This window comes from Ambystoma mexicanum, chromosome 3q, assembly GCF_040938575.1.
Source record: "Ambystoma mexicanum isolate Mex_15411 chromosome 3q, UKY_AmexF1_1, whole genome shotgun sequence".
In the NCBI taxonomy this organism is placed as follows: Eukaryota; Metazoa; Chordata; class Amphibia; order Caudata; family Ambystomatidae; genus Ambystoma; species Ambystoma mexicanum.
In genome coordinates, this window is record NC_090926.1 from 876,891,096 (window position 1) to 876,911,929 (window position 20,834).

Below are 20,834 nucleotides of genomic sequence, written 5' to 3' on the forward strand. Positions count from 1 at the left end.
AAATGACCCCATCAATGACATAACGTTTTTTGGAATTGAAAAAGTCATCAGACCACAAAGAGGAGGACATTTGGAGAAAATTCTGAGAATTAGAGAAGCCTTTTGGATTTTGGATCTGTAATTTGGACAGTTGCCATACAGGCTTGAATTCGGACAACGAATTAATCCATTTATTGTAAAATCATTTTTGTTCAGCCTTGAAACCATGTTTTGAAATTCAAACATTATTAATGCTTATGTTGTTAGCCTAATGTATAGCCAAACAACAATAAGCATGAAAATGGAGTTTGCAAGCACTAAGCATTACCAATCAGATTCAGGTAAGTACAACAATTTATGCCATTAAGGAAAAAGTACATGCATAAAAAATAATTTGTTCAAATAAAAGGTATGTAATGGATCGAACCTATGGAACATACAATCACATAAATATATATCCGTGTAATAGGGAACGTGAAAAATAAAAGAATAGCATTACATTATCATGTAGCACTACATAGCGTCCATAAAAATGGACCCGTGTAGCAGTAAACATTAAAAACAAGAAGGTTAGCTAATTGCGTGGGAAAGAACTGCACAATTCCCAAACCAAGATGACATATTGGTGCGATCATGTGATACACAATACTAAGTGATCACGCTTTCGCACAACAGTAAGCACCGGGAGAAATAATTATAGACAAGAACACCATAAATCCATTTAGATGCATTTTCTACGCATCTACAATAAAGGGTTCATGCAGCAGCGAGAAGCACTGCATTGTTCCCAAACCAAAATGGAGGATTAGCAATCACGTGATGTAATCCATCACGTGACCACAACTTTGCACAATCACATAAGCGAAAGCAAGTGGGTAAGTTTAACGGTTATCAGGCCGTACGATCTCGCGCACAAGAGGAACGACCACAGAAATTAGCGAATGCGAAATCAACAAGGAGAGAAGGTAAGTGTAATAAGAGGAAATGCTAAGGAAGAAGATACACTTCAAGATCTAGATTAAAAATTATAGTAACGAGGTGAATGCTACAACAAATTCACCAGATTTGGTGTTCCTCTCTCTCCGCAGCATTACTTAAAATTGGGACAACTAAAGGGGAAAACGTTAGTTTAAGCGAATTCAAGACACATATAGAAGTTTGGGTCAGAGAGAAAAAAACTGCAAGTGAGTGCACACAAGTGCTAACAATATGTGTACAAAATTGCTATCTGTTTTCAACGTGTTTCCACACTGTGAAAGAGCAATTAATCACAAAGGTTTAGAAAAGTAAAAATTGTGTGAAAGTTAACTATAGTAGAAGTGCTTGCAATACATTTAAAGGACATTGAGCAAAAAAAAAATGTCTTTATTTTCAGACAAATATTTCTTTTGTAAAGATATCAAATGTGTCAAAAAAGGATTGAGGAAGTGCTTGCTTCGGCAGCACAAATACTAAAATTGGAACTATACTGAGAAGATTAGCATGGCCCCTGCGCAAGGATGACACGCAAATTCGTGAAGCGTTCCATAAAGAAAAAAAAAGGATTGAAGAATATGATACAAGAGTCAGAAAAATTGATTTGTTATTCCCTCCTGAAGATCTGTCTGGAAACCTAAGACAGTGGAACACGTGTAGAGGGCATTGATTTGAGGACATTGATTCAACATTTTGAAAATAAACACAAATTTATACACCATCAAAATTGGATCATACCTTTTCATTTTATATTTTTTTCAACTAAAGAGTTCGCTGAGGGCGCAAGACATTTGGTTTCTGTCTTTTTTCTAAAAAGACAAATTGTTGCATTAAGTTTATAGTCTGATCAGCTTCAGACCAAAAGAAAACCAAGAGTGCTGCCCAGCAACCAAGCTTGCACAAATTTATATCATTAACTATTGGTTAGATAAGGCTCGCCAAGGAATTGCATGAAAGCTGAAAACAAGGGACCAATGGGACCCTAACCTCATACTCTCATGATCTTCTTTGAATACAGTGAGCAGAAAAGAAGGGCAGCGCTGGCATATTTTGTTGGGCTCAACTCAAAAGAGCTAAGCTGAAAATAGAGTAAAGAAATAGTGTGCCTCAAAGCAGTTAACATTAAACGATAATTCCATTTCTATAGTAGAGACCCATGGAATTCCCTTTTACCCTTTTTATCAAGATCTTACATCACACGTTTCATGGGGTAGACCATAGGATGCCCACTTGCCCATTACGCAATCTCCTCCGATCTGTTCTATCACCAGGCCGGTAGCATAAGAGGCATGCATGCGCGGCTCAATGCCTCAGTGAAAATGACAGTCCGGGGTATGGCACATTCGTCTGTGGACCCAGACTTGGGATCCTCATTCCCGCTGCCCCTTCATATTCTAGCGGGCAAAGGTTGACATTTTTTAGGTATGTAAATCAGTGGGGCAATCAGTATTATATCTATTGAGCGGGGCAACATGCAGCTTTGTGGCATTATAAGGGTGGTCATTATTAATGACATCAACATTAATGCACTTTTTGTAGATGCTAGGGTACAATGTGCTGCGAGGCCTTATGATCTGCTTTGGCAAAATCAGGTTAAAAATATGTTTTTTTATAATGGCTGTGCTGACATGTATTGCTGAGACCAGCTTCATGACTTTCTTTGAGCCCACCAAGAGGGCAAGTTAGGTCTCACTTCTTCATTGACCACCCAAAAACACTACACTGTTGAGGCCGAATGTGCACACATGCTTTAGCAAGTCTACTAAACCATGCCTAACGGGCTAGGATGGGAATTATAGGTGAAACTGAATGACTGTGATTCACTATCAATATTACAGGACAAGAGTGTAGGCATGCTGAAAGAGTCATCATTAAAATATGTATTCATATAAAATGAAGGCTTACCACTGTGCTGTTTTCCTCGGTATCTGAAAGACAAAAGTCAATTAATAAATTTAATTTACTGTTTCGATGAAGAGATACATATCTAAATTAAGAATCTTTCATCAATGTTTCCTGTCTTTCCAATACATTATATTACATTTTTTAGGAGTTTGACTTTTATTGTAAATAGCTGACAATCACCTAAAACACCTTAGGATCTTCACACCAGCACGCACAGACTGATATGTTTATATGTGATTTTACCGACCACAATTACAGAATGGTACATTTCATCACGGACAAAATACTAAAAAACATGTTTTCTTTTACTTTCAGGGTCACCCACCCAAGCCCCCATTTCTTTTACCCTTATAACGCCACCTCACCCCCATCCAGACCCATTTTAACCCCTTTACCCCCTTTATTTATTTAATTAATGTTTGCAGTGTTTCTCGGTATTATGGTCCAATCTGAAATGTACCACTTTGTAATGTTTTAGATATATTGACTGGATACCGACTGATATTTCCCATCACATCTGGTCTAAGAGACTCTACTCACACATCCACATGCCTTTCTTGGTTTATCAGGTATTGTTATGAACTGGGAGTAGAAAGTGTGGAGTGTAAAAGTGGGTAAGTGAATAGGTTTCATTGCACACACCACCAGACCATTCCCTTAGCAGGAACTTCTACACATTGTGATAGCTAACTGTATTTGATTTCACAAGCTTCAGGAGGAAACCTGAGCTAGTTTAATTCCTTGTGTTGAAAATATGAGTCTCTTCTTATGAAGAGACTTCACCTTCATTATAAATTATAAATGGCAATTATTCCTCAAACACAACCATCCTTTTTTGACAAATGTGCTGGGCACCATTATCTATTTTAAAGAGTTAAACTTTATCTAACACCTTATTGGGTCAAAATGTCAATATGACTATCATGCCGATTTGGTGGGCTTGCATGTTGGAATGTTGCATGTTGGCAAATACCAATTTAGAGGCGCGCTGCGGTGTGTCCCTAGGAGCGTACGCTGCCCTCACTCTGCCCTCGGGCGCCACACCTCAGTCCCCATAGATGCGTCAACAATAGTTTAACATTGCCTAATGACACCAGTTTTATTAGGGGGGGAGGATGGTGGGACGTATGGAGGAAAGTGGACTAAGGACTAAGAGCACATTAGTTGCTACGGTGAGACACTTATATTTACTCTTACGTCCCGTCTCCTTTCCTCCATACTACATGGGCAATTATCACTGAGTGCAGCCCAAGGGTGGAGAGGAGACCCTCCTTAAGCAAACAGGTTTCTGAGAACTGCCTGCACGAAAGCCGCTGATCTAGAGCCGGCGTCCTAACAGTAATGCTTGCAGAAAGCAGAAGTGGTGGCCCAGGTAGCCGCCCTGCTTATGACTTGCCACGGGACCTGCCTTTGGAATGCGAAGGCCGTGGTCTTGGCTCTGACCGCATGGGTGCGCATGTTAGCCGGAAGTGGCTTATGCTGCCCCTCATATGCTTCCTTGTTGGCCGAGACCATCCTTCGTGCTATAGAGGCCTTTGATGCCTGATACCAAGGCCGCCGAAGGTGACAAACAGTGCGTCCGACTTGCGGAAGCCCTTGGTCCTGTCCAAGTAGAATTTAAGAGCACGCCTGACATCGAAGCCGGGCAGATCCCTGTGACACTCATCCTTAGGTTCAGCAAACAACGAAGGCAGCACTATTTCCTCGTTTAGATGGAAAGCGGAAAGTACCTTAGGTAGGAATGCAGGGTGTGTCCGCAGGACCACCTTATCCTTGTGAAAAAGTAGTATAGGGCTCTGAGGCGACTCCCACCTGGATTTAGCTGGCTCTGCAAGCTGATGTGAGGTCAACTAGCAAGGCCGCATTAATAGTGACCAGCGTGATGTCTGTAGATGCCATTGGCTGAAATGGTTTATGCGCCACGGTGCCCAACATTACGTTGCAATCCCACACAGCGCGTGGCCTCTTGGTGGGCGTGTAGAGTCTGGCGAGGCCCGTCAAATGCTTCTTGACTATCGGGTTGGAAGATGAAAATACTTCTTCCTCTGAGTTCCTGGAGGCTCCTGTGGCCACCAAATAGGTGCAGCAACTGTGCACCTGCACGCCAGAGTGGGTGAGGTGCGCAGAGGAGAGCACGTTGTCCAATGTTCATGCAAGGGGATCGATATCCTTAGAATATGCCCAGTGACAGAACCGGTCCACTTGCTCTTATACTGGGTCCTGGTAGCCTTGCTCCTTGCCCCCTGTATGATCTCTAAATTAGCCTGTGAAAGGCTGAGGTGCCCTAGTGTGACTTGCTCAGGAACCACGCTGTGAGGGCTAATTTCTGTGTGCGGCGTGGATGACCCTGCGCCAGAAGATGTGCTGGGTCCGTCGGAAGGTGAATGGGTGGTCTCCCCACGAGGCTGAGCAGCTCTGAGAACCATAGCCTGGCTGGCCACCATGGAGCTATCAGAATGATGGTGAGGTGGCAAGACTCCTTTATCTTGCAGATCACCCTGTGGATCAGCAGTGTGGATGGGAAGGTGTATGCTGTCATGCCGCTCCAATGAATCTGAAATGCATCGACCACGGAGCCGGGGCCCCGTCCCTGCCAGGACGCAAACTGTTGGCACTTTTGTTGTCCCAGGAGGTAAAGAGGTCCACCTGGGGGTGCCCCATCCGCTGAAGATCTCCCGCAGCACCTGGTCGTTCAATTGCCACTCGTAATTGCACGCTCCCTATCTGCTTAGCCTGTCCGCCTCCAGGTTGGACTCCCCCGGAAGTTCTCAAGGGGCCCATTCCCACATGATGACTGCGAGTTGTCTGTCTGAATGAGGATGATCTTGCCCCCAATAACCGTAAGGAAGGCTCTGAGCGCTAGCCAGATGGCCTTTAGTTCCAGCCAATTAATATGGTACTCCTGCTCCTGTCGGGTTCAGGTTCCATGGACGCTGTGGTTGTCCAGAGAGGCCCCCAGCCCTCGACAGAGGAGTCCGTAGTGATGGTGACCTGTGGGGTAGGCTGCCGGAAGGGCTTGCCCATCCGCAGGTTGCAGTCCTTGGACCACCATGTGAGGTCCGGGTGAAGAGAAGGAGGAACGTTGATCATCTCCACCTGAGAGCCCTGCTCCTGATTCCATGATGCTGGGAAGTGCAGCTGTATCCTCCTCATCCTGAGCCTCGTGTGGGGGACGGCCAATAAGGCCGCTGCCATGAGACCCTGTAGGTGTTGGTACCACAAGGCCGTTGTCACTTCTCGGCTGAGGAAGTGAGCAGTGGCCCTCCTGATGGCCGTGATCTTGTCCTCTGAGGGGGAAACTCTCTGGGAGCACGTGTCCCAGATGAGCCCCAGGAAAGTCAGTCCCTGCGTAGGCTGCAGCAGAGACTTCTCGAGATTGAGCAAAAAGCCCAGATTGTGGAGTGTGTTCATAAGAGCGTGGGAAGTGTGGTGCACCACTTGAAGAGATGTCGCCCTGACGAGCCAGTCGTCGTGGTGCGGGTAGATGTGGTGGCCTGGGGCCGTGAGGAGGGCCACTACTGTAATCATAAGCCTGGTAAAGACCCTGGGGCCGAGTTGAGGCCAAAGGGAAGCACCTTGTATTGGAAATGGTAGCCCATGATTCTGAATCATAGAAAAGAACGATGAGGTTGCCAAATCGAGTTGTGTAAGTATGCGTCCTTCAGATCCAGGGAGCACATCCACTCTCCTTTGCACAATGTCTCCGCTATGAGTGCTGGCGTGACCATATTGAATTTTTGTAGAGAAAGGGAGAGGTTGAGGGTGGATAGGTCCAACACAACTCTCAGGCCAGCCTGGTTCTTTTTCTGAATGGTGAAAATCGTGGAGTAGTAGCCCAAGCCTCGCTGGGAGGCTGGGACTTCCTCCACTGCCTGGCTCCCGATGAGTGACCGGATTTCTACCAAAAGAGTTGTTGTTCCAATCTGTGGGAGTGGATGGGAGGAGGGAGGAGAGGCAGGGATAGATAAGCAGTACTCCATGGACACTACTGAGAGGATCCAGGTCAGCGAAATTCTCACACCAGAACTCTGCATGGAAGGCAAGCCTGCCCCCCGCCGGAGACACGTGGACCCAGAGGGGCGTGTCATGCCTTCTTTCCCTCTGAGGCTGTTGCGGGGGAGGGGAACTGGAAAAAGCCCTTACTCCTCCCCTTTTTGTTGTTGGCACCAATGTTGAGTTGGCAAATGGTCTGGCTGCATGGACCTCAGCTCTTGGAAGCCATCAAACCCTTAGTATGTATGCCCCTTGTCTGAGCACTGCTGTGACTGGGTGTACGCCTTGGTCATGGCCTTTGTGAGGATAAAGACTTCGCTGTTTGCGAGCTATTGCTCTTTTTATCTAGCTCCTCGTCCGTGGTGGAGTGAAAGAGGTCACCACCCTCGAAAGGATTGGATTTAGTAGCCCAGAGCCAAGCCGTCCTTCTCATGTAGGTGGCTATGCAAATGGCCTGGCCAGAGGTGTCAATGTGGGCCACAATGGACTCCATGATGTCTTGTGCCACCATTTTAACCTCTGCCAGTGCCGCCCTGAAACGTGACTGGTTCTGCGTCGGAAGTTATGGTAGAAAGTCTGCTATTTCCCGCCAAAGCCTCTGGTTAACGGCTGCCAGTATGGCATCTGCGTTGGTTTGACGAAGATGCAGCAAAGCGTTGGAATAAAGCTTTTTCCCGTACGCCTCCAAGATCTTCTCCTCCTTGCCTAAAAGTGCCATTGACGAGGAGGCCGAGGACGACTGAGGCTTGGAGTAGAGTGATGCTGCAGCAATCACTGAAGAGTGTGGCTGAGGATGGGCCAACAGCAAGAGTGGATCCCCCTCCATTTGCCTGTACTTGGCCTCCAGGTGTCGATTGGATCGGCTGGACCGAGTGGGGCTTGAGCCACCCTTTTTTGGCCAAGGCAACAACGTCTTTCTGCATCGGGATCCCCGTTCTAGCCGCAGGGCGTAGCGTGAGGACCTCGGCAAGCACCCCCTCCTCTGGTTACTCAACCTCTGGTTGAGGATGGTCAAAGTACTCCACCAGCCTGCATGCAAGACGTTAGTGAAAGGCCTTGGCTGACGATGGGGAGTCGGGGTCCTCTTTCTCATCTGTGTCCACCTGGGTGTCCAGTTGATCCGGCACCGGTGGAGGAGAGCTGGGAGCCGAAGGCTGAGGTGTGGAGACCTGAGACGGAGGCTGGTACGGAACCACCTGCGCTATCGGCTGGTGGGCCGGAGCGGGCAGTGGGAGGTGCACTGGGGTGTGCAGCACTGGAGCCATGAGAGGAATAACTATGGGCGCGGCCGGCGGGAGGACATCCATGATGGTATCCCTGAGGATGGCCCCCATCCGAGGAAATCTCATGAGCCCAAGAAATCTTTCAAAGAACCTGTCCTCACAGGCCCGAGGGATGATAGGTGATATTGACGGGGTAGAGGGCGGCTGTTGAGGCAGTTGCATGCCCTGACTATATGGTGGCAGCGGGAACCTGTCCTGTGCAAATGAAGGATAGGCTGTAGGCCACGTACCTGGTTGACACCAGTCCAACCTTGACACTCGTTCCTCCACCTGCTCCCTTCCTTGGCGCATTATCGGACGGGTGGCCATCTTGTCGAGCTGCCTTCCATGTGCCGACGTTGTGTTGCTTGTCTCACTGGGCCCAGCCTCCTCCAGGACCCTTGAATGTGGATCATGAGGCCTACCCTGCGCTTGAGGTCGAGACCTTGGCGGAATTGCCGGTATAGATGCGTATAGGCGTCGGTACAAGGGCGTAGCCCCTCGGGTGAACACCCAGTAAAAGGACCTTCCTGTCCCTCAGCACTGTCACCGGGAGGATCTGCTGTCGGCCGGTAGCTGGACTAGCCTCGGTGCTCGTGCTGGTATGAGAACCTGAGAGGTTCCTCCCTCCCAGGCGAGTCCTTGGGAAGGAGTCTCCCTTGCGGGTGTGCTGGAAAAGAGCGGTCCTACCTTGGGCCTTGAACGAAGTTTGACAAAATCCTTCAGGTCCTCTGGAAGAGCTCCCTCCACCTAGCCAGTCTGTTCTTCAGAGCCCTCGAAGAAGGCACGTTTCACACGGTACAACTTTGCCAGCCGTGGTCGGGGCCAATGCAGCAGAGGCAAAGGGCGTAAAGGTCTGACGTAGGAAAGAGCCCTTCGCAGGCTGGACACCTGCTGAACCCTGTTGAAGCCAACATGCGCCGGGGAGGAGTGTGACTCCTGAGGACCGAGTACCTGAATGAAAAAAGACAAAAAGATAGAAGAAGAAGTATCCGCGTGTGGTATTACATGGCAGTAGCCAAACTCAGGAGCGCTGGTGAATTTGGCCCGTTCCCGTCAATGCGGAAAAGGGGACTGAGGTGTGGCATCAGAGGCGGGAGTCAAGGCAGCGCATGCTCCCAGGGCCGCACCCCCGCATGCCTTTAAATTTAAAGGGGAAGAAGGTTTTTTCTGGTGAAAAAGGTTCCGTCACCCGTCCCTAGGAAGGGACGCCCATGCAGTATGGAGGAAAGGGGACTGGACGTAAGAGTATGGTTTATAAGGTAACTGGGAATAATTTTCTAACAAATGTATTACTTTGTTGGATGCGAGTGGGAACATATTTGGTGAAAATATTTGCTGAGATATTTTAGCCCACATTCAACTTGGCCGTACAACAACAACCTAGGGCCCAATTTCGCTCAGTCCAATGTGTTGAGTGAAGGGAGACAGTAGGCTAAAGGGGTGTGCTATCTGGTCGCCCGGATTCTGCATTGGCAGATTTTCATGCTGTGGTTTCAGCCGCAGCAGCACAGATAAGGCATTGTTTACATTTGCACATGAGTCTGGTCCTACTAGACACAGACCTGCAGAGGTACATCTCTTGGTGGTCCCTTGTGTGGCTTCTCTGGTGCTGGAGTAGAATGTGCCCACTCCCAAAATGTCAGCATCATCGCATTGTGTGTGTACAAGCGCCAAAGCACAATGCTTTGGATACAGCCAGCATGGCAGGCTTCTCATCGCAACTGTACTTTATGCAGTGACGCTTCATGTGTCCCTGCTCTCCCGGCCCTCTTGCTCCTCTCCCAGCGCTCTTGTGGGGCAGCAACCCTTTGCTACCCAGTTTTATCGCCTCCATCTGCATTTTCCCTATGCATATTCCATCTCCTCCTGCGATCCTGATCTGTTCTCCGCTTGGACAAGCAGTCCCTTCGGTGCTCCTAACTGCAGTTGAATGCATTCAACATGCCGATTCCCTGAGGAAGTCACTGTTCGGCACAGCCCAAGACATATCAAGGGTTCTTCCCAGAACAGGGGTATTTTCCCTCTTGAGAAGTTTCCCTGACACCACTTATCATCCACCTGTTGGACTGGATGTAGGTAAAGTGGTTCAGTAGAAACCTGCTCACCAACATCCCCTCTATCATTGCACAGAGAACACGAGAGTTGTTTACAATATTCAGCACTGTCGCCTTGACACCACCCACAAGGATAGATCCTAGACAATCCACCTCTGAACAAGAGTACCATCAGCAATCCCAGATATGTGTTTCAGCCTTGTTGGGCATGGTCAGTGAGTTGAAGCTGATCCTTTCCAAGAACAGTGAGCAAGGGGCCAACATCAGGATTACCCTTAATAACACAGGGTTACACATGTTTTTGCAAAATCTACAAAATTCTACAGAGAACAAACATGGCTCAAATAACATGTTCTATGGCATGTGTGCCACTCAGGAATGTCTGTTCCCATGCTGGCCAAATGACATATTCGAGCCACACCAGGTTCTGCTGCCCTTGACCTCTAGTATAGAGGGGGTAACCATTCAAGGCAGTGGTAGAATGAAGATCACGATTGTACTTGTTGTGCAATCACCAGTAGGCACGTATGGGAGAACTTCCCCAACATCGAGCCTAGTCCTTGGCTACTCTGTCAATGTGTAAGCTATGCTGTAGATATGGATTATTGAGGGAATTTACAAGTGAATCTTGCTAACAATGTGCACGATGAGTATGCCATCAACATCAGAGGCCTTATAGCTCAATTATTTGTGAGATAATTGTTATATACTGCGGTACCCCAAAGCAATACGTGACTCTCCTGTGGCAGGCTCTGACTTACAAATATTTAAGACCCTTTCTTCTCACTTTACAAGTGCCCAGAGGAACTACACTCATTTAAGGGATGCCTTCCGACAAGGAGTCTCAGAAGCTGAAAGGCTAGACATACAAGACCCCTATTTCATATAAAAGAATAGTTTGCTCTATGGGGCAGGGAATAATGTTAAACGTGATGGGAAACTAAGGTTCCAATGGCTGGTCTCTGAAAGAGGTAATGGAGATGAATCATCTCACCTCAGCTCAACAAGGGATCCCCAAAGACTCAGGCCGATATTTTTTCCTGTTTTATTGGTCTGGGACATTCAATTGCATAATAAGCTATGTTCCATTTTGCCCAATATGTCGATAGAATGCAGCTTATCCTGTACTAAAGACACCCCGTCGATCATTGCCCATAATAAAGGTTGCTTTTTCAAGAATAGCCATAGACAATGTGGGTTCATTTACATATTTGAAACAGGGAAACAGATACATATTGTGATCAATGATTATGCCACAAGGTATCCAGAAGCTTTTATATTGAGGAACAATACCATCCAACAAATTCTAATACATGTTATTCCATTATTTTCTTGAGTTGGATTCCTCGAGGAAATTCTTACCAATCAGAGCAGTATGTTCATCTCAAAAGGTATGGGGGAGGAAAAAGAATGTTTCTGGATCAAAACGCTAAGAATGTCTGTATACCATCTATAGACTAATGGCATGGAATACAGGACTCAAGTCCCTATGAAGAACCTTGTTAGTGAGAAACGTAAGAATTGGAACATCTTGATCATGTGGATTTTGTTCACTATGCAATAATCCCACAGACGTCTACTGGGTACTCACCTTTTCAGTAAATGTATGGAAGGGAGCCAAGGCATGTGCTAGAAATGCTGAAGCAGAGCTGGGAAGACAGAAATGAACAAAAGGAAAATCTGGCGCAATTTACTCAAGGTACTTGAGTCTTTATGACCTTTATCTGGGAACTAGTTAAGACCCAATGCAGCTCTGGCCAATAAAAGCAAAAGTCTTTATGTGACGAACATCCAAATGCACAGATTTAAAGTTGGTGGCAAAGTTTTAGTTTTGCTTCTCAACTCTGATAATAAGCTTTTAGCTGAATGGCACAACCATGTGAAATCACCCAAGTAGTGGAACAGTTAAATTACCAGATCAGAATGGATACAAAGCAAAAAAGTATACAATGGTAACTTACTAAATGGTGGAAAGAGCCACAGGTTTGCACAAGAGATTACAAAATACCAGAAGCCTGCAATCAGATCATTAGAGAGCAAATAAACAAAATGTTACAATGTAGGTTGATTTAGCCTTTGACCAGCTAGTGGACATCACCCATAGTCCTCACAGGAAATTCTGAGGCAGTTCTGTGTTGATTTTAGAAGGTTAAATGCCATCTCTATCTTTGATGCGTATATGATTCCCTGCATGAATGAATTGATTGAAAGGTTAGTAACCGCCAAGTTCATCTCCAGCCTTGACCAGACTAAAGGGCATTGGCAGGTTCTATTAGTGCCTGAAGCACCAGATGGCATGTTTTATTTAGCATTCCTCGGGTTTGGGATGGGGATGCACAGAGCTCCTGTCACATTCCAAGGGTTAATCCATTAACCAGAAGAAAGACCTGAAGGAGGGATGCTCCCTCGGAGGAGCCTGATAAGAACAACAACTGGCAGGAGGGTGAAAAGGGTTCTAAATGAGCAGGGTAGAAGAATAAGTTACTTACCAACTGTAACGTTCTGTAACGTTCTTTCGACTGGATGTTCCTCCCACGTATTCTTCATCTTAGATATCTTGTCTCCCAGCTCTGCTGCTTCGGCAAAACAATTTCAACAGAGGGTGCTGTGCTCGAAGCCGTGGATTTGTAGTCCCTCAAGGGCCGCTGTCGAGCGTCGACATCATCCGCAGTATAAAGGGCTCGAGCCGCTCCCGTTAGTACAGTTCTGTATTTATGGTGTTAATGGTCGCATCAGTTGATCAGGCTTACAAAGTCCTTTGCCTCTTAAGGAAGTTCAAGTGCAACTGACGTAAACTGTACGGAGGGGTAGGTTGGGAGGGTCGAGGAGGAATACGTGGGAGGAACATCCAGTCGAAAGAACATTACAGTTGGTAAGTAACTTATTTTTCGAATGGATTCCGTCCTCCCACCTATTCCTCATTTTAGATAGGCTTCCAAAGCAGTAAGAATTTGGAGAAGGGAGTACCAGAAATTTCAATCATGGATTGAATGAAGGACAGCTTTTGCAAATAAGTCTCCTTGATATGATGTAGAGTCCAAGCAGTAATGCTTCACAAAAGTGTGCACTGACGACCAGGTGGCTGCAGCACAAATATCCTGTACTTGAACAGCCTCTGAAGAGCCATGGAAGTTGCCATGCCCCTGGTTGAATGAGCAAAACCAGAGCTGCATTGGCTCGCTGCACAGTGGAAGTGATCCTATGCCTCCTCTTTTGTTGAGGTAGTACATGGCCACTGTGTTGTCCGTATTTATCACAACGTTCTTCCCCCATACAGATGGCAGAAAAGCCTTCAGCGCTAGTCTGATTGCTCTCAGCTCCAAAGGGTTGATGTGTAGTTTGGACTCCGATGGAGACCAACGACCGCTGATCATCAGATCGTTGGTGTGGGCTACCCACCCCGTGAGTGAGGCATCCGTCACTACCGTTATCTCCGGCCATGGTTGCCAAAAAGGATTTATTTTCCTTGCAAGCCCACCATAGAAGATCTTGAGCTACTCTGGCCGGGACTTGTAGAAGATATGACATCTCCCCTCAAATTGGGAACCATTGAGTCCTGAGGGCCCACTGAAGAGATCTCATTCTAAATCTGGCCTCTGGCACCAGAAAATTGCAGGATGCCATGAGGCCCAGCAACCTTAGAAAATCCAAGGCCGGCAGATGTTGGGCATTCTGAAACTTTGTAACCATCTGCAGAATGTGGTGAGCTCTCTCCTCGGGAGGCGAGGCTTTTCCTGAGGAAGTATCCAGGACTGCTCTGATGAATTGGAGTCTTTGGCGTGGAATCATTTGTGACTTCTTGTAATTGAGGGAGAAGCCCAGTCTGTGTAAGAAGTGGCAGGTCATGGTCAGATGTTCCTGGGCTTGTTCGGGTGAACTTGCCCTGATTAGCCAATCGTCCAGGTAAGAGTAGACGTGAATCCCCCCTCTCCTGAGACTTGCTGGCACTACAGCCATCAGCTTGGTAAAAACCCTTGGGCGGAGGTCAGCCCAAATGGCAGAATCCAAAACTGATAGTGAGACCAGCCAACCACGAACCTCAGGTACTTTTTGTGCTTGAGATGGATTGGTACATTAAAGCAAGCATCCTAAAGGTCCAACAAGACATGCCAGTCCTGAAGATGAAGAGCCTGAAGGATCTGAGAAAGGGTCACCATCTTGAACTTGTCCTTCCTGAGCAATCTGTTCATATTTCTTAAGTCCAAGATGGGTCTCAATCCCTCTGTCCTTTTTGGGAATGTGAAAATACGGGGAGTACCAACCCTTGTTCCTCTCCGCTACACGTACATGTTCTATTGCACCTTTCTCTAGCAGGGTTGAAATCCCCTGCACAAGGAGCCGGTCTGGAATTTTGACAGAATTGGCTCCCGGTCGATGATCTTGAGGTCTGTTGAAAAGGAAGGTAGTAACCATGGGTCACTATCTCTAGCACCCAGGCATCTGACCTAATGCCCCGCCATTCGTTCAGATACCAAGCAATCCTGCCTCCCACCGGGCTCTTGTGGGTGAAGACTTCAGAGTGGCTTTTCAGCAGCTGCAGAAGCGGCTGAGGAGGTAGTAGCCACTTCTGGGGCTGATCTAGCACCTTTCCCTCCTCCACCATGAGAGGGTTTTCTCTGTTGGCTTCTTTGACTGGCCTGTCCCCTCCCACTTCCAAAATAGGAGTAGAAACAAAAGGGACGGCTCCTCCAGGAAGATGACCCTAGGTAGGAGTGTTGCTGAGGCTGTCTTATAGCGGCGCTGGGTGATTTAACTGCCGCTTTCGAGGTCTGCAGCTTCTCCAAGCTCTCGTCCGCCTTGCTGCGAACAGCCTCAAGCCGTCAAAGGGCATGTTGAGTAATCTGGAATGCACATCAAGTGCAAAGCCAGATTTCCTCAGCCATGCAAATCTGCGTAGGACCGTGCTAGATGCCATGGATCTACTTACACTATCAGCAGTGTCCAATCCTGACTGGAGGCATTCCTCCATAGCCTCCTTTCCATCTTTCACTATCGCCAGGAAACCATCCCGTTCCTCCCCCTCCAGGATGTGTTCAGCTGCTGATGTCATACTGTCCCACAGGGTGTATGTAAACCTTGCCAAAGAGCAAGTTAAATTAGTAGATTTAAGGGCCATGCTGCCCGAAGAGAAGACTTTCCGGGCCCAAGCATCGACTTTTTTTGTCATCCCTGTCAGGTGGTATTGCAGGATAAACTGATTGCCTAGTGGAAGTTGCAGCTTGTACCACCAAGCTCTCTGGCGAGGGATGCTTAGACAGGTACTCAGGATCTGATGAGGATGGCCTGTACTTTCCCACAAACTTTTTATTTAAGGCCCAGAATCTGGGGTATCCCAAGTTGCCATCACCCTTTTTGGCAGTGCCTTATGGAAAGGGAGGACAGGTTCCTACTTAAGGATGCCTGTCATATCGTCCTGGTCGAATCTTGGGGAAGCTGTTTTCCATCCCATGAAGTCAATGACTCTTCACATTGGGTTTATATAGCCAGGGTCTGCATGATCTGCAGGGTCTGGCCTCTGAAACTCTACTTCAGGGGAAGTTTCTAGGCCACTGGCTGTCTGAAGGCAGTCATAAAGATCAGCCATTTTAGAATTTGGATCTACTAATTCCTCAGGGACCTCCTTGGTACCAAATCTAAACCGAGCTGAAGTAACATCCTCTTCAGAGGACTGTTCCTCGTAAATAGAGGACATAGATCTGAAAAATTCTTGCCTGGGTTGAGGATGAAAGATTTTTTCTGGTAAAGGGGGCATTGACCTAGGCTTAGACAAAGGCGTCGATTTTGGCATCGGGATTAAAGAATGCCTCAACAAAGGCATTGAAGGCGTCGACGGTATGGACGCTGGCTTCGACGTTTTCGAAGGAGGCTTCAACGTCGTTGAGGGAGGTATCGACACTGTTGCAGAAGTTATCAACGCCATCTTCGATGGTCGCCTCGATGCTGTCGTCAAAGGCTGCGTCGAGTCGATGTTTGACTTTGATGCAGACGCCATTTTGTCCTCCGTTACCCCCAATTTATGGACCAGTGGGTTTACTCTTTTTTCATGAGGTCTCGGAGAACTTTCCTCCGATGACACCCTCGACTTTTTGTCAGATATTGCATGCTTAGTTTTTCATCTCACTCTGTCACCTTTGGAGTGGGCAGGGGCATGCTCTTCACGCAGCTTTTTTTCAAGGGGGTCTGGGCCGCTTTCTCGAAGGTTTTAAGCATCGAAGCCCTAAATGCCTTCCATTTTTCAGGGGAATCGTGCTTGGAAGAATAGGAAATAACCCTTCTCTCAGACAAGGAGGAAGAGGAGGAAGAAGAGCTATGACTTTGCTTCTTCGATTTTGTGGATGAAGACAAGGAGGATTTCCTGGAGCGACTCGTAGACCTCGATCTCCTCGAACTGTGTCAAGACTTTCTACTTGACCCTCCTGAGTCTCTTTGTCTTTTCAAAGACTTATAAGATTCCTCCCCCACCACCAGCTTACCTTTCCGTTCATTAAGAGCCTTATTGGACATAGCCTGACAGGAACCACATTCGTCGACCCGATGGTCAGGGCTCAAACACCAAATGCAATTACGATGAGGGTCGGTAATCAACATTTTTCTAGCACACTTTAGACATTTTTTAAAACCCATCTTGGGCGTGGTTGGAGTTGATGACGAGGACATTTCGTTGAAAAATAACTGATGTGCCGTTCTGTGACACGAAGCAGTGTTCAGAAAAACAGAACTGAGCTAACGGGCGCGGTTCAAGCCCTTTATACTGCGGATGACGTCGACGCTCGACGGCGGCCCTAGAGGGACTACAACTGCGTGGCTTCGAGCACAGCACCCTCTGGTGAAATTTTTTTTTTGAAGCAGCAGAGCGCAGAGACAAGATATCTAAGATGAGGAATACGTGGGAGGACACAATCCACTTGAAATACCCATTACTGTCAAGAGTGTTGCTCTGAGAGAAACACAGGTCGTGGAGAGACCTAAAGGGTCTGGGAGAACCAAAGGTCATGGAGAGAAATAAGAGAAGTGTGGAAGAACCCGCAGTCAAGGGGAGACCTGAGAGAAACCTGAGAGTGGGGCAGCTTAAGAAGATTGATGTAGTAAAAAACCAGAGGGTCTACAGAATATATGCTGACAAGAGATCATGCAGAAGGCAGAACCTACCCAGGAAAGCATCTGGTGTACATTTCTTTTCTGGAACAGGTATAGACTCTGAAAGGATATGTTTCTGAACATATTTGCTGGCCAAACTAGGAGAATTCTTTTCTTGTAGATTAGAGTTAGCCTGGAGGCTAAATTACTTATAAAGAACAGGTTTGCAACTTCTGTTGGAAATCTCCATGGGACATTGGTTGTTAGAATGTGGTGTCCTTAGAGAGACAGAGACATAAGAATATGTCTTATAAGAATAGATTCAAGACTTATATTATATCTCATCACTCTGAGTTGCAACTGGAGAAACCCTTTTTAAGTTATCAAATCCTTGACACTAGTTTGAAGGCATGTCTTTTCTTCACTGCAAGTGCAATGCCGGTCTTTACTTCACTGCACTTTCTTCACAGCAATGTATTATGCTGCAAAGGGAGAGGAGTTCTGGAGAGTGTGTGTATGGGGTGGGATAATGGGTGAGTAGTTATTAGGCAAGGGTTGTTCAGGGGGATTGGTGGATGTAAACTCCCGGTCCAGAGCAAGAGGAAACAGTGCTATAACTGGAAATCAAGGTAAGTGCCGGGGGAGGTAACTGTTGGGACAGTGTGCTTGAGAAAGGGTGAGAAAGGGTGTTGGGAGGCCCATTGCCTCCCAGATACCCTTCGAGGAAGGAGGCCAGGGCGGAAACAGGCAGCGCAAATACATCTGAAGCAGAGACATGGAACCAACTACTTTTCCACCTATTTCAATAATATTTTCCTAGTACTTATTAGCATTCATGCAACCCTTAGTGAAGCACTGTGAAAATATATTTGCTTAGTACGTTGTTCCATTGCTCAAAATCTCCACATTTTTTGGTTGCAAACAGTCATGCTCAGTTTCTGGGATTTATAATGTCCCAAATGTCTTTCTTGACTTTCCAGTGTCGTTTGTGGTCATGGCCGAAGCTCTCAGGAACTGCTCTTAGTGAACCTGGGCTCACCTAACAAGTATCTCCCACCAGCTCCGATTAAGTCTTCAGATTGGAATAAGGAATAGGCAAATATGCAGAGGCCCAGACCCCAGGCGGGCTGTCAAGAGATTTAGTTGATACTTTACGCCTGCCCACCACTGTAGGATCATTCTTAGAATCGAGGTTCTGGGCCTGTCTAGTGTTCCCCTCCCTATTTTCCTTCTACCTCTCCTTCTCATTTTACCTCCTTTCTGATCTTTCGATGCTTCTTTCAATCTCTTTTGCCCCATTCTCCTTTCCCCCTTCACCTCCTCTTCTCCTTCTTCCTACTCTCTTGGACTCCACTCCCCCCCTCTATTTATCTCTTCCTACTTCACCTCCTCTCCTCTCGCCTCTTTCATTTTCTGTTCACCATCTCTGCTGTTCTTTTTCTGCTCACTCCTTCGTCTGTGCTAGGTCATGGACTGGCTTTTTTCTCTCTGTCTTCTCTAACTCCTCTGCTCTTCTCTCTCATCTTGTCTCCTGCTCCTTCCCTCCTCAGTGCTCTCCTCTAGAAGTGCCCTTTAACTCTTCTCTTTCAGGCTGATATTCTTCCCAGTATGCAGAGACTATCTTACGGACTCCCATGGTGGCGGCTCTGCAAGTGACTTGCTTCTGTTCCAGATTGTGTCTTGTTTCTTGACTGCTCATGTCTTTCCCTGGCACCAACAATGTTCCCCGGATAGTGGGAGTTCTCAAACCCACTAGGCCAGTGATGGGATAAGGATCCTTGGGGATCCCCTTTATGCTGCCTCTGGGCCTGCATCATGGAGCTGGTGGCATCATGCAGAGCTAGAGGAAGCATATGATATCATCTTGTTGTGTGGAGAGGTTGTTAATGCTTCATCTTTTGGAGTGGGTTTGAGAGATAAATACAAATTGCCTTATTGTAATGGAGTTTTGGCAGCTGAGCGTAAGGTTTAGACTTGTTGTCTATGGAGGTGGCTAATCATTGAACGTGTTCTATATGGCGGGGAGGACAGTAGTGAAACTTATGTGTATAATGCAAGATGCCTACATTATCACTCCGTTTGGGGTCCCACAGCATATTCTCTGTCCCCTAAATTGAAGACATACACTAGTGCAGCCTTTTCCATACAGGATAATAACCTTGGGGTGGACGTTAAAACTATGCAGGATTCCGATGGATAAAAATCATGTGATATTACCGCATGTGGCATTCTTGGAATACCAGATAAGGTAAATAAATACCTTATGCCTCAATAATTACACCATGTGGCAGGTTAAAGATTACCGGTTTCTACCATAACTCAAAATGACACTGCCAAATATTTTGCTGGGAGGGGATAGCTCTGTCGGAAAGGAAACCCTATTTTACACTCAGCAATACTAACGAAAGTAGGGCTAGGGAATGCATCTCCCTACAGCCCCCCAATCAGGAAATAGGGAGCGGGAATAAGTGTCACTACTTTAGTGCCTCATAGTCTGCTGTGCTCCCGCTCCGAGCCTTCTTGAATGCAGTAGTGCACTTTATTACCATGATAGTGGTTTAAGCACTTAACTATCATCCTGATCTCACTTTACTGGTTGCTCCTCAATGTCCAGGTACCGCAGAATAGAGAGGTTCACCCAAGACATCGCATTTATCTACTAGACAAGTTCCCCAACCAAAGACAGGATGTCCATAAAATGCAAATGAACACCAGGCCTAGCACAACAATATCACTTTGACGCAATCCAGACATCCGGAACTTTCTATTGAAAGACTTCTGCTCCCCTTCAGACAGCTTACGTTCCTACCGGACGCTGAAAATACACATTTCTGAAAACAGTAATGGTGGGACCCACTACGTAAACTGTTCTGATAATCTCACTGAATATATTGAGCATCTCTGCCGATAGGCTAACCACATTTTATGTTGCGGAAGGTTTACATTTCTCTTAGTTCCTCTGATTTTGCACACTGAGTTCTTAATATAGTGTTCTGCATTATTTCAGGCAGGGCCATTTTGCAAGTGTTTGTTGCAGCATCTTAGGCTCTCCAAGGAGTGTCCAATTTCTCTGTGTTGTCACGTGGATGCACTGCAGTTCACACATATACATGCATCTTTTTGGAGTCTATATCTGGCTTACATCTTGATCCAATGCTTCCACGTAGGTGCCTATGAAACTATGAACCTGCTTGAGAAATCATTGCCTAGACCCAGCAGGAGTAAGGCTCCCAGCTCCCGCATTCCTCCAAGACACAGATTGTTAATAAGGATATCACACTGGCGCGCTGCCAATTTTCTGGCACCAGCCCTTGTGTCAGAGCCTCCTGGAATTCCTTATCCAAATGCTAAACAATAACGCCCCATGGCTCCAAAAGGAACACTTGATTTTACCTGGCCCCTGGGACTTGCTTGCATTGAAAGCGCCTCAGGTCTTCATAAAGCAGAACACCGGTGATTACTTGGGAACGAACAGGGCTTCTTGTCCTTCTGTCCTGTGTATTTCCTTGTGCCTTATATCATTATTATATCCTGGAAAAACACAATCAGTGATACAGCACAGTTTGTGAATCCAGTGATCACTGCC

The 20,834-nt window shown here is 46.7% G+C and overlaps 1 protein-coding gene and 1 non-coding gene across 5 annotated transcripts in view; one reads left to right on the top strand and one right to left on the bottom strand.

The window, feature by feature from the left end:
• The window catches only part of PECAM1 (platelet and endothelial cell adhesion molecule 1), a 1,005,718-nt gene that overhangs the window by 114,953 nt on the left and 869,931 nt on the right, over window positions 1-20,834 (bottom strand). For 2 of the 4 annotated variants that reach the window (XM_069654997.1, XM_069654998.1), the window contains one exon: window positions 2,860-2,882. The exons of the other annotated variants lie outside the window; for them this stretch is intronic. In XM_069654997.1, coding sequence (XP_069511098.1) covers window positions 2,860-2,882 — 23 coding nt within the window. The remainder of the gene's footprint in view (window positions 1-2,859; window positions 2,883-20,834) is intronic. 4 annotated transcript variants of the gene reach the window in all.
• LOC138448205 (U6 spliceosomal RNA) lies at window positions 1,407-1,513 on the top strand. Its single transcript, XR_011260051.1, has one exon. It is a non-coding gene; the product is annotated as a U6 spliceosomal RNA (small nuclear RNA).